Genomic DNA, 16,399 nt, shown 5'->3' on the forward strand with positions numbered 1-16,399 from the left:
CATGAACATTTTTAGGGTCCAAGTGGCTTCCAGAAATGCTGGTGGGTGAACAGTGTGTGTCTGGCTCGTGGGAGCAGCGCCCGCAGCACAGGGCCACGCGGAAGAGAATGCAGAAAACACGACAGACAGACTTCCGCCTGGTCCAGAAGCAGCCTGGTGTCTACGTTTGAAGCATCTGGATCAATATGGGCATGGTGGATGTCATTATATATGTGTCACACTCGCTGTGACAAGGACACAGCCATTCCCAGCTGCCACCCTGGTGTTCACAGGGTGACCATGCTGCCCACACCCAGAGCCTGGACCCTTAGATAAGGACTGGGCTGAGGGTTCTCCTCACGAGTTCCTGCCACCACCTCATAACAGGCAGCGCCAGCTCCCCTGCCCGCCCTGCCCCGTGTCCCAGGCCTGTGAGTAGTGAGTCTGCGACTGCTTCCTTTCCCGGGGTCCTCCTTCCCCAGGCTCCCCGCCATCGTGTGGGTGGCGTGCGCCCCTCACTCAGCGGGCCACCTGTCTCTTCTCCACGCTCCCGCAGGGCCCCACAGCCCACTGAGCCCGGGGGCCCTGGGCGCCGAGATCAGCAGACACCAACCCCCACCGGGGCCCCGAGGTCTGGACACTTTCCAAGGTGGGCCTGTACCTACTCACTCTTTTGCTCCTTAAACAATAATGCACTTCAAGGGCTAAGTCCTACAATCCCTTTAGATGAGAAGCAGGGTTCCAGCAAGTGTTCGGGGGCTGCGAGCCCAATGCGCTTACCTTCCCCCTCCTGCAGGGCCTTCTGATCCCCGACGGCCTCGGGCACCAGCTTCCCGTAGCAGTGCCCCTCACTGGAGGCAAACTTGACTGTGTCAAAGTACACGGAGCCGTTTGAAACATAGCTGTGAGACAGAGACCAGGGCGGCTGTCACGACCCAAGGACGATCTGGACATTCAGAGCACCATCCGGTGTCAGCTCGGTGCATCTGCCTCTGGTTGGGCCACTCGGCGGGGTGGCCAGGTGGCTGCTCCAAACCAGGCCGCAGGACTGAGTAGGGTGGGCTGAGTGGGGATGTGACGGCGACTCACCCCTCCCAGCAGCCCATCCCTCTGCACAGACCCTCCACCTGGAGTCCGCAAGGGTGTAGCCCCAGCCCTGGCCTCGGCCTCAGTGACCACACCATCTCGCATGACACCCTCGCCTCTGTCTGCGCTCTACCCCCTGCCCGGCTGCCGAGGCTCTCTGCCTCCCGGGACTACTACCGATTCTTCCAGCCCAGAACAGTCTCTCTTCTCACCTTGGCCCGCCCACGGCGCCCAGCCTGGCACACAGTCGCCCTGTCGTGACCATGTGGAGTCGGGGGAGCATGGAGGTGCAGTCACTTCCCGAGAACCTGCCGCCCTGGGCCCTGGGCCTGAGGCTTCCGGCTCCTCCCAAGGCACAGTGACACCTCCATCCCCCATCTCCCCGCGAGGTGGGGAGGGAGCTTTTGGGGGCAGGAACCCCTAAACAGCAGACGGTTGCTGGGCTCCGTCCACACCCCTACTTGTGGCCTGTTCCTGAAAATGCTGACCTCAGGGACCTGAGAAGCGTTCCACACAGGCAGGTGGTGGGAGAATGGTAACCTGGGGCCGAATCTCAGCCCCGCAGGGACCACCGACGAGCCAACCCTGCTTGGGGTTTGACACCAGGAAGTCTCGGAGCACCCGCACCATGCACCCAATGTCTCCAGAGAACTGGCAGTGCCCCTACTCAGCAGCGTACAGTGTTGGGGCCCCTGTGATGTGTGGTCTTAACTGGGAGCTTCCTAGTGGACCGCCGGCCAGGTGCTCCCTGAAACGCCTCTCATCGAGGTCCCCACGACAGGCCACGAGCCCGAGCAGAGGGGCCGGTCGGCCCTGGGCGTGGGGGTGGCCCAGGTCCTGGCCAAGGCCTGGAGCCACACAAGCAGGTCTGCGGGGACAAGGGGTGCAGCCAGCACCGCCCTCCTGCTCTTCCTTCCTGCCCTGAACAAACAGGTGACCCGTGCACAGCTGATCACCTGTCTGGATGGCAACCAACACCAAGAAAACCCAGAGGCTCTCTTACAAAGTGACCTTGAAGCCGAGATCCAGGTGGCACAGAGGAGAGAGGCTGCTGTGAGGGGACAGTGAAGAGGGGCTGCTCGTATGATGAGGTTATGGCCTCAACCGTGTCCCCTGAATGCCGGAGTCCTGACCCCCCCCACCTCAGAGTATGACTGTTCTGGGAAATAGGGTCTTTACAGAGGGAATCAGGTTGAAATGAGTCCCCTGGGGTGGGTCCTAATCCAGTAGGGCTGGTGTCCTTACAGGAAGAGGAGATCAGGGCATAAGAGGAGGGGCGAGGGTATGTGGGCACAGGGACGCCATCTGCCGGCCAAGGAGAGGGGCCTGGACAGACCCTCCCTCACAACCCTGAGCCGTGGAGGCCGTGAGCCAACACACTTTTCTGGTTCAAGCTGCTGCCTCCAGCGCTTTGCGACAGGAGCCCCTGGGCTCTGCCACCCTGAGCAGCACAACCACCAGCTCCCCTGCTCCCAGCCCCGGCCCGAGAAGGAGCGCTGCTCTCCTTGGAGAACCTTCCCTTGCGCGCTGGGCGGCCCCGAGGAGGGCCTCGCGCTTACCCGTAACCATTGTCCACGATCTTCTGGACGAAGTCCACGATCTCCGGCACATACTCACTGACCCGGGTCAGGACGTCGGGAGGGAGGACCTGGAGGGACGAGAGAAGTCCGACTCTTCCTTCTGAAATGCCTGTCCCAGGGAGACACGCCCAGAAAACCAGAAAGCACCGCTGTGAGCCCAGGGCCCCTCGCCTCTCGTTTTAAACTGAATTTACTTGCAAAATGAAGATGGTCTGGACCCCATGGGGCCTGTCGGTCACTGGGGCCCTTGTTCCAAGACAGCAAGGCCAAGACAGGCGGCGGCACTTACATTCAGGGCTTCCATGTCTCTGTGGAATTCCTCCTCCCAGAACTTGGGCAGCTTGGAGAAGATGGAATTGTCAGTCACTTCACTGCCATGCGTGGAATCTAGCCAGTCGGAAAGAAGATCCTTTGCTTCTTCCAACAACACCTGAAATAAAAAGAAACAATTTCCACACGTAGTATGACAGCTGGTGCGGCCGACCTGCGCCAGCGAAGGCCTCCCGGGGCTCAGATGCGCCGTCACAGCCGGATCCGGGTGGACTCACGAGTGAGTTCTACCAAACACTTAAGGAAAAATATACATCTGTTTTCCACAATCTCTCTCAGAGGACGGATGCTAAGAGAATTCTTCCTAACTCGTTCTATGAGCACAGCTTTCCCCTAACACCTAAACCAGACAGAGACATTACAAGAAAACCACAGACCAGTATCTCTCCCAAACATAGACACGAAATCCTTAACAGAATGTTAGCAAATTGAATCCACAAAAGCATTAAAAAAAAATCACATACCACAATCAAGTCAAATTTATCACAAGGATGCAAAGGCTGGTTCAACTTTGCAAAATCAGTGAATGTAAATCATCACATCAACGGACTAAAAAAGAAAAACCACGTGTCACATCTATAGATGCAGGAAAAGCATCTGACAAAACGCGACAGCGTTCAGGATAAAAGGTCTCAGTGAAGCAGGAAGAGAGGGGGACTTCTAAAACAAAGCTACAGAAAGCCCACAGCTGACATCAGACTGAACAGTGAGGAACCTGAAGCTTTCTCACTAAGATCAGGTAAACACGGGGATATCAAGTCCCCTCTGACCGCCCCTTTCCAGCATCATCCTGGAAGTCCTTGCTAATACGATAAGGCAAGAGAAGGGGGAAAGAAGAGACAGACCACAACAGGATTGCAAACCCATCACAAGCTGAAAGTATCATTAAGCTGAAAATGCATTTAAAACACCTAACACACCAACCATCACCGTTTAGCCTGGCCTACCTAAAACGTGCTCAGAATACACCAGCCCACAGCTGGGAAAAATCATCTGACACGAACCCTGTTTTGTAATTATGTGCTCAGCATTTCATGTAACGCACTAGTATTGTACTGACAGTGTAAAACAAAACGCTTGTCTGGGACCCGAGTAACTAAGTGTAGCAGGTATCTACTCTGGTGGTCGAGGCACTGACCGCGAGCTCCGGTTCACTGCTGGTGCCCGGCATCCCAGGAGAGTCCAGGCCCGCACACTGCTGGCCCAGGAGAAGAGTTTGAAGTATGGTTTCTACTGAATGTTTATTGCTTTTGCACCATTCTAAAGCTGAAAATCTTGTAAGTCAAACTGTTGGAGGTCGGGGACCGTCTGAACACTGGGAAAGAAGACAAAATTATACGCCAACAAGTAAGTGGAATTTGAAATAGAAAACACAACCCCATCTACACTGGCGCCCATAAAATGAAACACTTGCACGTCAGCCTTACAAAGTATGTGCGAGTGCCACAGGAGGAAAACCACAGAGCTGTGAGTCTAGAGCGGGGACAGACCCCACGTCTGCGGGAAGGAGACTCAGCACAGTCAGGTGCCGGTTCTTCCCACCTCGACCTGTACATTCAGTTTAATCCTAACCCAAGTCCTATCAAGTTTCTTTGTGGACACTAACAGACTGACCTTAAATTTTATAAGGAGAGGGAAAAGAGCCAGAGAAGCCCACACAATACTGAAGGAGAAGACCGGAGCTGGAGGACGACACTGCCTGACCTCAAGACGCACCATAAAGCTACAGCCACCAGGACACTGCGGTGCTGGGGACAGGACAAGCCAGCAGATCAGCGGAACAGAGCAGAGCCCAGGAACAGGCTCAGGTACCGTCAACTGCAAGGCAACAGAGTGGAGCAAAATAACTCTTTTCAACAAACTGTGCTCGACCACTGCGCATCCAAAAGAACTGACTCAGGGAGCACAGGCTTCAGAGCACAGTGCAGCACCGAGGAGGGGAGCGCGGCAGAGCGCACGCGCAGCACGCACGAGGTCCTGGCTTCAGTCCCCAGTTCGTCCTCAACAAACAAATGAACCAACCAACCAACCAACCAACCAAATTACCTCCCTCCTCAAGAAGCAAAAAGAAACCAAAACCAAAACCAAAACCCAACTGTAACCCTCCTAGAAGATGACACAGGAAAAAGCCTAGACGACCTAGGGTCTGGCAATGACTTCGTCCCAACAATACCGAATGTGGGACCCATGAGAGAAAGAATTGATAAGCCAGATTTATTACAATTAAAAATTTCTGCTCTGGGAAAGACACTGTCAAGAGAGCGAGAAGAGCAGCCACAGACTGGGAGAAAACACTCACAAAAGACACATCTGGTGAGTGAGTGCTGCCCCAAATACGCAAGGAACCACTGAAACCCAACAATAAGAAAACCACCTGATTAAAAAAATGGTCCGGAGATATCAACAGACACCCGACCAAAGAAGACATATCAATGGCAAATAAAAGTCAAAAGCTGCTCCCCGTGGTAGGTCATCAGGGAAATGCAAATTGACACGGGACCTCGCGCACTGTCAGAGCGGCCAGCACCGAGGGCTGCCGAGGCTCCGGGGCAGCGGCAACTCTCACCTGTCACTGGTTTGGATGCAAAGTGCAGCCACTTTGGGAGGGTGTGGCAGTTCCTTAAAAAACTACACATACTCTTCCCATGTGACCCAGCAGTCATGCTCCTTGGCATTTACCCAAAAGAGCTGCAAGTTTATGTCCACATGAAAACCTGCATGTGGATGTGTATAGAAACTTTATGTGTAATTACCAAAACTTGGAAGCCACCAAGGTGCCCTTCAGTAAGTGGATGGATAAACAAACTGTGGTCCATCCAGTCAATGGACTAAACTTTAGAGCTAAAGCGAAATGAGCTATCAAGCCCCAAAAAGACACGGAGGAACCTTAAGTTCACATCACTAAGTGGAAGAAGCCAATGTGAGGAAGGTGCGTCCTGTGTGACTCCAACTCTGTGATGCTCTGGAAATGGAAAGCTACGGAGACAGTAAGAGGACCCGTGGCTGCCCGGGCTGGGGGAGGAGGGGTGAATGAACGGAGCACAGAAGACTCTGGGCAGCGAAGCGCCTGTGCATGAGACTGACGGCAGGGACGTCACCACACGTTCGTCCAAGCCCACGGGACGCACACCTGCTCATCACAGCTCTCGGAGCAAGAACCTCATGTGCAGCGACTCTGGGCGGTAACGATGTGCAGCGGAGTTCACTGACTGCAGCCCACGCGCCAGCCTCTGGGGGAGGCTGAGGGGGATGGAGGGTGGGGGAGAGGCGCAGGGAGATCTCTGTACCTTCCTCTCAGCTTTGCTGTGAACCTGAAACTGCTCTAAAAAAATAAACTCTTTTTAAAAATTGATAAAATAGAAGATAGAACAGAGAGCAAGAGTGTCAGCATGACCAGAGCCGGAGCTCTGAAACGATCCTTCCATGCGTAATTTAAAATCCCAACGGTGCCTCGCATGGGACCCGACAAGCGGAGGCACATTCAAAACACACCTGAAGAACAAAGACAAGACGAGGCCTCCGACCTCTCCGGGCATCGCGGAGACGCCGTGATGCTCACGCGGGCAGGCAACCTGGCCGACGGAACAAGACCAGAGGCCACGTGCCAGGGGCCACCGCAGACCCCGAGGAAAGGGGGCCCTCCTGTACTTGGGGGGAGGGGGCTGGGTCCCTCCTCGCACCACTTACAAAAGCCCACTCTCGGGGGGTCAGAGATGTCGATGGGAACTGCACAACTTCAAAATCTTTGGAAGAGAATGTTGGAGGTTTTGGAGGTAACTATGCTTTACAATTTTAATGAACAGGATGTCAGTGGAACACCTGGGAAAGAAACCTCACAGCAGCCCTGTTGGTAACGTGGAAACCCAGCGCCCGGGAGAAACAAACAGCGGGGCCCGAGGCGTCCACTCAAGTAAGGACAGCTGCCACGTGTGGCCCCCCTCAGAGGCACACCCTGCGCAGAAGCCGTCGTCCCCAAGACCCTGTTGCCCCCGACTCCTCCTCAGAGAGCTCAGGACAAGCCGAGCCAGGCCCTGCGAGGGCAGAGCAGAGGGGGCTTGGCAGGGGCCAGCTCCCTGCAGCTTCCATCCTCTTGCAGGTTCTGTAAGTGACCAGCAGGGGGCGCCGGTGCAACAGAGAAGGACCGTGGGACCCGCCCCTCCAGGTGGCTCAGGCCTGGGCACCCTCGGGCACCCCGCGCCCTCCCCAGTGTCCATGGAGGCCTTTTCACAGAGACGGAGGCCGGCCAGGGGAAGCTCAGGTTCAGCGGGGAAACCATGAACCCCACAGCCCATCCCACCTGTGCCTCTCGCTCTGCTTCCCCAGGGCTGCCGCTGAGCAGTCAGGACAGAGTCCTCTGGACACTCTAGGGGTCACTCTGAGAAGCCGGCTCCCCCCAGGCCCCCCGCCCGATTTCTCCATGGGAAGGGGGAGGGGCAGGGGCGGCTGCTGCCATGACGGGCTCCAACCCGGGCCCTGGGCCGCTCCGAGCCTCACCTGCGCGGGGCCGTCCAGCTCCTCCCCAGCCAGGCTGCGCCCCACGGCCTCCTCCAGCGGCGCAGCGGCTAGTGCCACCGCGCGCTCCAGGCGCTCCAGCATCTGCTTCTTGTCGGGGTCCGTGGTCTCGTTCAGTTTTACAGAGAAGGGCTGCCACCACAGGGAGAGGTCACCGTTAGCCACCTCCTGCCCAGTGGCACCCCAGGCCCAAGGCCGACTCCACACGCCCGAGGCCACTTTTGCCCCCGCCCGTGGGGACACAGGGGTCCAAGTCTGCACGAGGGGCGCCCTGCTCTTCCCAAGCGGCTGAGTGACCCCACAGCCTGGCCCGGGTGGTGCTGGTGCGGCCTCCGGGTCTCGATGTGAACCGGGGGTGACAGCAGAGCTCCTAAGGCCGCACTCGGGACACACAGTGTCACCCGGGACTCAGGGACTTGCCTCCACCACGAAGGCGCCACCGCCCGGGGGCCTCCCCTCGCTGGCCTAGAAGACTGCTAAGCTCTCATTTTAGCCCGATTTTTGCTTCCAGAGATAAAACTTCACAAGCACAATAGTAATTATCACTGTAATTACTAAAAACAACAAAAGGCCTTCTTCTAATCTCACTATGTAACACAACAATCTGTGACACCATTTATCCATAATGAAAATACTAAATTGGGAAGAACCAATGTCTTCAAATAATCCTGAAAATGCCCAGCACCACCGATTTAACGGGCTTGGCACAGCTTCTGCGTCTCAGTCAAGCACACATGGTTGGGCTGTGACCTCCAGGTGGACGACTGGATGCTCATCTCACCGGCTCCAGGACCAGTCCTGCACCCTCCCCTGTGGCAGGGACAGTCACCCACACTGCGCCCTGCCCCCGGGCCAGGGCAGCACTGCGACTGAGACCCCGGTGACCTTGGTGGGGCCGGCTATAGTGGCGCCCACTTGTGAAGCCCGCTGAGGACAGCTGCTGCCAACCCGAGCTGTGCGAGTGGCCAAAGGCCTGGCCTGGGGACGCGGAGCGGGTGGGCCCACCTTCAGGGCAGCGCGCACGTCCTCCAGGAGCTGTGCCGCCTGGGGCGGCTTCTGCCGGTACCGCTCAAACAGGTGGTTCTGCCGGGCCCTCTTGATGATCTGGGGGCAGAGAAGGGAGATGGGGGTTGGCTCAGCACCTGCTTCGTCCCTGCGCGGCAGTCACTTGGAGTGAGGGGTGGCCGCAGATGCCAGCCGGGCCACGTCCCCCACGCGCCAGCGGTGCCTGAGCTCCACGCCTCCTGGAGCTGAGACCGTCCTGACGACCTTCCCGATGCTGGGAGACCGGCCGGCCCAGCTGTGCGCCACGCACACGATGGCACGCTGCCCAGGTCTTCCCTCCCACGCACCGCGTGTTATAACATTTATTGAACTTGGTCCCTGAGCCTGCAGGGCTCCAGCAGCACTGAAACAGCCGAGTACGCGACAACATCACCCGCAGACGGACGTGATTCACAGACTGGATTCAACGTGCATGAGGGCGCAGCCCGGGCTGGGCCTGCACGCTTCACTCACTTCCCCGACGTCACTTCCCCCTCGTGCGCCCCCGGCACTTAACCTTTCATCCTGAAAACCCCCTTTACCTTGTCATCGACGTCTGTGATGTTCATGCAGTAAAAGACGTCAAACTTGAAGTAGTCCCTCAGCACTCTTCTCAAGATATCAAAGGAGATGTAGGACCTACAGTGATGAAAAGACAAGCCTTTCCAAAGGGCACACCACGCACATGGCCTCGGCCTCGCAGTTACACACGCACAGGGGAAAGGGTGCCGTGACAGCCCCGACGGCCAGCTACTCGCCCACCGCCCCCGCCCGTGACTGTCAGGGAACCAGCACCCGGCCCTCCCACCAGAGCCACAGGACAGGGTGGCCTTCAGGCTCCTGGCGACAAGTGTCTGGCCAGAGCCCAGGAGGGGGACTTTCTGGTTATCAGTATTTCTTAATGTTGCCACAGCGAGTGTGGAGTGCTCATGGAATGCAGTTTTCTTTTCTTTTCTGGGGTTTATTTTGGAGGGAGGAGGTGATCAGGTTTGTCCATTTATTTACTGGGACTGAACCCAGGGCCCCGCGCAGGCTAAACAGTCACCCTACCAAGGAGCTACACCCTCCCCACTGCTCTCAAATTTTTAATCTTAAAAACCAGAGAAGGAACGCGCGGCACTGGTTGTCGTTTCAGGCCTCAGGCCCCGGGCAGAGCCGGGTGCTGGGGGAGGGCGGGCCCTACCTGGCGTGCCCCATGTGAGACGCGTCGTAGACGGTCGGCCCGCAGCAGTACCACGTCACCCTTTTCCCATCTTGAGGAACAAACACGTCCTTTGTTAGAAACGAAGGAGGGACCGTCACCAGAAATGCAGGAGGCACCTGCGGGGCCCGCGCAGCCGTGACACGGGCACGCGGGCTTCTGTGGTTTTACACGCTCAACAAGGACGGCTGAGTCTTCCTGAGGAAAGTCGTGTTTGTCTGGGGTGGGGGAGGGGAGCCCAAGGATGCTCCTGAGGCGAGTTCCACGCACCGAGGAGCCCAGGTGGCCAGGCCTCTCCCTCCCCAGGGCTCTACTCCTGTCTGGAGGCTGGTGGTCAAGGAAGCGGATGCTTCTGTTTTTGCTGGAGTCCTCCCTCTTTCACAAGATCAGCTACAGTTTCTTTATCAGGCACCCCCAGGGCTGAGCGCTGAGACTGACTGTATTCCTCCCAGAAGCAATTCCAGAGGCAGCGCTGCTGTCACAGAGGACGGGGTCCGCACTCCGGGAGGAGCCGCCTCGCGGCCAGGACCAGCCAGCGCGCAGCTGTCTTCAGGTGGTCCACCAGTCTCAGCCCAGTTCCAGGGCCGCTGTCGCCAACCAGGCCCATGAGGGGGATCCTGTCTCCTGCCTGCTTAGTGTGCTCGCCGATGGACCCCCAGTCAGCTCGTGGCTGGAGCCCTTTTCAAAATCCCTCAAGCCACTGGCCCCGCCAAGTGAGCCCCGCTCAGGGAGGAGCCGGCTCTGCCTCCTCCCCGACACCTGCTGGGCTCCCAACAGCGACCGGTCCTGCGCCTGCCGCCCTGCTCGGTTTGCCTGGGACATTCGCTGCCACCACGCGTCCCCTCCGAGAGCACGCCATCCCTGGCCTGGCTGTGGAGGGCTGCGAGCGCATGTGTGCGGGCAGGGCCCCGGCCCAGCCGGGGCGCTCACTCGTGTGGGGTGTGCCGGGTGTGCCAAGTTCCAGGGCACAGCTCGGCCCCAGCCACACGGGGGACACTTGCTGACTGGCTGAGGGTCAGCAAACCAGCATTATGGACTCCGGCCTGAGCCAGTGAGCGGACCGCCGTTTGTGCTGGGTTGGGCACACGGGCTCCTACAGCGCCGGCTCCGCCCCGCCACCTGAGCCCACCTTACCTTCCTCCGGGTGAGGCTGTTGTACAGGCGGAGCTGGCATGGCTCGGACCTGGCTGGAGGGGACCACTGGGGCTGTGCCCGCCGGCCTTTACCTGCCGAAGAGAGCACAGCTGGTCACACCGCACCAGCCACTTCGCTTCCACGACAGAAGGACTGCGCTCCCAGAAACCATGCGGTTCTCCAAAGGTGCCGCCATGTCAAACGCAACTGCTTCTCTGTCCTGCCCTGCCCATCCCACCGCCCCGAACCCCACAGGGCGTGAGGAGGCCCACCACATCCACCCCAGCCCCCACCCTCTGCTGGCCCCGGGCACACGGTGCCGGACACGGCTGACTGTAGCGCAGTCCCTAACTCGGGGCTCACACCCTCCCCGGGAGGACGGCCCTCTGTGGAGGGTTCATGGGAAGTGGGACACGGGCCATCTCCAGACACAGAAGCCAGGTTAGGACAGAAAGAGCTGCTGGCTCATGGCTGCAGAATGTCAGTCAGCAGCAGCTGCAGCCCCAGCCCAGCATTCGTCAGCGAGTAGCCGGCCCGCAACTCTACTCTGGTCCCTCCTTGCCCTCCGCAACATGCAGGTGACTCCCGCGCGCGGCTCTGGCCTAGAGCCTCACGGCTCCACACCAGTTCTTGAAGGCCTTTAGAAGTAGCCTGAGGTCTTCCCCATGCTATGCTCGGGGCTCACGGAGCCGGGCCTCCTCCAGTCACGTTCATCCGGGGCCTCTGCTCTCCCTTCCTCCTGCCGCCAGTCTCCCCTCCCAACCCCCACCCCTCCCTCGAGTCTTGGGGCTGCCCCTGCTGCTCTGGGGGCCCAGCCCACGCTGCCAGCCAGATGAAGGGCAGTCCTTCCACAGTTTGCTCCCTGAGAGCCTGAAGGAGCTAATTACCAAGGTGAGTCTTCACACCCGAAGGCATCCAGTGACGGACCAGCCTCCCCTGGCGCTGCTGCTACACCTGGAACCCAGCCGTCCTCCCCCATCCTCACCCAGAGCCAGCTTTGCCTGCACTCCGCCTGCACAGCTGCAGGCGCAGGTGGACACTCTCAGCACTTCCCATCCCTGCCCCACCTCTGTGTCTGCCCTCATGAGACCCAGCACAGGGCCCCCCACCCCGAACCCACCTTGAGCGTGGCCAGCGGGTGGCCGCCCACTGCTTCCCCTGAGGAGTCACTGAGGAATCAGCCTTGGGCCTGGCCATGCACTCCCTAGAGGACACACATAACTGACCAGGGAAGGCGGGGAAGGCGGCTGCGTGTGTGTGTGTGTGTGTGTGCACTTACAGGCATGAGTGTGCAGGTGGGCGGAGGAGCGGCAGATTGGGAGGGAGACAGACAGCTACACAGGAGCCCCTGACTCTGGTAGGTGCCCGCGAACTCCCCAGTGGCCACAGACCAGAGGGGGGCAAAGCCCAAGTCCCCGCAGAGGTGAAATGCTCCCTGAGGTCAGGTACAGCCTTGCAGGTTCACTGTCAACGCAGCAAACAGCCCTGAAGGACACTGCTGGTCCAGGATGCGCTGGCTCGCTCCGCCCTGCTACGACTCCATCCACGCCTCTCCTCACTTAGATGCTGCAGCTCCCGACACAGGGACCGAGCTGCCCCCCCGGGATGACTGGGGACAAGGGTGGGCGCTGCCCACACGCGGACGTGACCCTGACAACCATGGGGCTGGCCCTAAACCGGAGGGGCGCGGGGTTCACCAGGACTGAAGGCTCATCTGAGAAGATGGTGGTGACAGGACACGGCTGAGGGTGCAGCCAGGGACCTGGCCAGGGGACACTGTCCTGGACAACAGGTCCCACTAGGTCTTTCCAGCTCGCAGAGGGCCGCTCCCGCCACAAGGCCGGGAGAGTCCAAGGAAGTCAGCACACACGATTCCCATCTGCCAAAGGGGGAGACCCGGAGATGTTACCCAGGGACCCTCGGTTTGATGAGAAGGAACTGTCACCAGAGTCCCCTTCCACTGCCAACTGCCCCGGCGCCCTGGGCACTGACTGTCTCCCTGAGCCTCCCGCAGACCAACCGTGCCTGTCCGCCATCCTGGTTTCTGTCTGAAACACTGACACGCCTCCGTTCACCCAGCACACGCCATCCAGCCCCGGCCCCATCCAGGGCAGGCAGTCCCTGTGGCGAAACCAATCCCTGACCCGCGGCAACAAAACCAGAACATGAGGCTCAGAGACGCCTTGGGAACGAGGCTCCAGGAAGAGACAGAAGGAGACACACCAGCCGGCGTCCCCCGGGGCGTTGTGCCCACCTTGGCCTCGGGGCAGAAGCAGCACAAAGGTTCACAGCCCTAAAGACCCGCCCAGCCTCTGACAGACCCACACGTCTTCCTCAGTGAAGAGCAGGCCCTGAAGTTCCTCCCTCGGGGTACCAGTAGGGGGATGGGGCCGGCAGCAGAGGGAGCCCCGGGAAGGAGGAGCCAACTGGACTGAGCCCCGTTTGCTCTGGGCCAGGGGCACTCACACAGACACAGCGAGGCTGGAGGCCCTGAGCAGAGTGCACCCTCCCTGCAGGTCGACAAGATGGAGAGGGGGCGGGATAAGGAGCAGAGGGGCGGGGCCTCAGGCAGAGCCGTGGTCCCGCTTTCTGCATCTGAGAGGCCTCCTTGAGCTGCCAAGGGCCCTGGCCATGGGCAGATGCGGAGGCACGAGAGGCACAGGGGCACAGACTGAGGGACGGCAGAGAGGATGGTGATGAGCTGGTCACAGGCTCCCCGGTGCTGAGGGGGTGCCCAGCAGTCGAGGGGACTTGGAAGCAGGAGCAGGACACGGAAGGAAGGCAAGTGGGGTGCTGGGGACCGAGGGGCTGGAAGAGGGGGCATTCCCGCCCGGGACAGACTTGAGAGACGTCTGAGATGGGGCAGTGATGCCAGGAGGCAGATGCTCGGACATCATCCCAGGGACGTCACCGAGGACACGGACGCAGAGTGTCTGGCCTCCACTCGCAGGCTGATCGACCTCACACCTGCCACCCAGGGTCCCTGCTGGCCTCCCAGGTGTGTAGGTGGGGAGGGGACGTGGAAGTGAAGGAGGTGGGTAACCCATCTGTGTCGTCCTGGGAGCCTGCCTTTCCCCGCAGGCCTCGAGCAGCCACACCCACCCGCAGGGCACGCTGGGGGTTGGCCAGAGACCCGTTTACCTCCTGGTGCTGCCAACCACGTGTGCCTGCTTCGTTCTCCCCACCAGTGCCCTGCTCGGAGCACCAGACAGCCCACTGCCGAGGCTCAGAACCCTGACTCCCCCGATCCCCGCCCCCGGAGGCCATGCCTTGAGAGGTGGGACCTGGGGGACAACCTGACACCTGAGCCCTTCAGAGAGAAGGCACCGGGCACCACCGACGTCAACTGGGTCACTGCCTGCACGCACAGGGAGGGGACCTCCTGCACAGCAAGACTCCCACCCGATGACAGGAAAGGGGCGTCTGCTGCAGGTGATCCAGAAAACCAGCGCCCTCCACCCCCACCCCGCCGCAGCAGACGCAGGCGCTGAAACTTCTGGCTGAAAGAATCTGAAAAAGGCCCCCGGAGGCTGCCCGGCCAGCAGGGACCACTGAGGTGGCATGTGGCAGCCTCTGGCTGAAGGGGGCGCAGGCCCGAAGCCCCCCAAGAGGAAACCCAGCTGCTCGAGGGCATCAGCGATTATGGGAGAAGCACCTCGACTTGTCAAAGAGAGACACCCAGGCACCGAGCCCCGGGACTTTGAGAGGTACCCCCAAAGTAGCCAGGGCCAGGCCGCCACAGGCGCACGTGACTGCTCTTCTCTCAAAGCCCAGAAACACCCTCTTTCTGGTTTCCAAAAAGTTCATGTTAATGAGGACTGCTTCAGGACTCAACAATTCTAAATCTGGTGGACACATGCCCTGCCATCTGAGGGAAAGAAAAAGAAGCAAAGCAAATTCAGGTCACAAAAGGAATGAGCTGAACACCAAGGCCAGTTCTCTGGGCAGCGAACACCCCTGGCAGCTCTGCACCCGCCCCCAACCCAGCCAGCTTCTCTGGGTCTCATCCTAACCTCCACTCGGGAGACGCTGGCCGGCCCACCAGGCTGCGTGCTCACATGCTGGACGGGAGCCAGCCCCGTGGTCTCCTCCGGGGCACTGCTGCCCACCAGGCCATGCACCTATGGGGCCCTGATGGAGGAGGCCCTGACCGTGGAGGGCCACTGTGGGGAGCAGTTCTGCTACTCACTTGCTTGAAGCCCACAGGGCTGGCCTGTGGCGTGGGGGCCCAGGATCGCCTGTATGTGCCTGAACCACCGAGCCACGTGGAAGAGCTGTGCGTCGGCGGGAGGGGCCGAGAGCTGCCTGAATGCGTCCAGGTCCGCCTGGGACAGGCAGTACCCCCGGACATAGCTACGCGTGCTGAGATGCTCGTTCAGGGCCCGCACCCTGGCTGCCTCGTCACTAATGCTCAGGATGGACCTGTAGTCGGGAGCTGCAAAGACAGAGGCACGTGGGTCAGTGTGGATGGAGGCCTGGGGTAGTCCAGAATGACACGGGGACCAGGGTCACCTTTCTCGGATGGGATATGTCCAGAATAGGCAACTCAACTAAGAACGCAGACCAGTGGGTGCCCAGGGCTGTGGGGGGCGGGGAGCGACTGCCTATGGGGCTCCGGGGTAGGGCGATGAAAACAGTTCGGAACTCAACAGAGATGGTGACTGCACAATATTGTCACTGCATCAAGTGCCACCAAAATGCTCACTTTAAAATGGTTCATTTTGAGGAGGAGGGTAGAGCTCAGTGGTAGAGCACGTGCTTATATGCACGAGGTCCTAGGTTCAATCCCCAGTACCTCCAGTTAAAAAAGGAAAAAGAAAATGGTTCATTTTATGTTTGGTGGTTTTCACCTCAGTTGAGGAGGAACACACCCGCCCCCTGAGCACTGGTCTGCCTCCCTCCCGGAGCCAGGAGGCTGGAGCTGACCAGTCCCCAGGTGGGCGACGGGGGCGGGGTGGGGGAACTGCAGAACGCTCTGTCCACCTCCGTCTACACCCGGCACCAGGCTGGCTGCAAGCAGCCAAGGCTGAGCTCCGAGGAGGACTGCAGCCCCTCAGCCCCCTGCCTGGAGACCCAACATTCCGCCCACACCTGGCCCAGGCCCCGCCCCCTTTCCGGGCGCAGTTACCGAGGACAACTGTCACTGTCTATCTCAGGGACATGAGGCCACTCCCCTGCCATGGAATCATCAGGAAACATGGGTCCTTGGATCCCCTCTGAGACAGTGAAAGAGGAGAGGCGGGCCTGGGCCCCCTGCTCTCCTTTGAGGGGTTCACCTCGGGCCCCCGCCTCACGGCTTCAGTGGAAACTAACAGGACGGTCTCTTCCCGCAAAGTGAAATCCCCAGAGGAGGCAGCAGCTGCCAAGGGGGCCCCGAGCACCGGGAAAACCTAACTCTACACAGACTCCTTGGCAGCAGCTTCCTTCCAGGGAATGTCTGCATCACTGGCGTGGTCCCAGCAGCCCTGTCACTGTCAGGACCTGGGAAGCCATCTCCTTTCTCATGAGGGAGAAAATGAAGTTCACGGAAGGT

The 16,399-nt window shown here is 59.6% G+C and overlaps 1 protein-coding gene across 2 annotated transcripts in view; it reads right to left on the reverse strand.

Annotated features, from left to right (window-relative positions):
- The window catches only part of CARS1 (cysteinyl-tRNA synthetase 1), a 35,337-nt gene that overhangs the window by 13,529 nt on the left and 5,409 nt on the right, over positions 1-16,399 (reverse strand). The window contains exons 2-10 of one of the 2 annotated variants that reach the window (XM_031448515.2): positions 15,056-15,301; positions 10,867-10,958; positions 9,715-9,803; positions 9,074-9,170; positions 8,493-8,591; positions 7,470-7,619; positions 2,935-3,075; positions 2,625-2,713; positions 760-881 (exon numbers count right to left, since the gene is read on the reverse strand). In XM_031448515.2, the coding sequence (XP_031304375.1) occupies positions 760-881; positions 2,625-2,713; positions 2,935-3,075; positions 7,470-7,619; positions 8,493-8,591; positions 9,074-9,170; positions 9,715-9,803; positions 10,867-10,958; positions 15,056-15,301 (1,125 nt within the window). The remainder of the gene's footprint in view (positions 1-759; positions 882-2,624; positions 2,714-2,934; positions 3,076-7,469; positions 7,620-8,492; positions 8,592-9,073; positions 9,171-9,714; positions 9,804-10,866; positions 10,959-15,055; positions 15,302-16,399) is intronic. The other variant, XM_031448517.2, reaches the window with a different exon arrangement.

This window comes from Camelus dromedarius, chromosome 12 (genome assembly GCF_036321535.1).
Source record: "Camelus dromedarius isolate mCamDro1 chromosome 12, mCamDro1.pat, whole genome shotgun sequence".
NCBI classification, from domain to species: Eukaryota; Metazoa; Chordata; class Mammalia; order Artiodactyla; family Camelidae; genus Camelus; species Camelus dromedarius.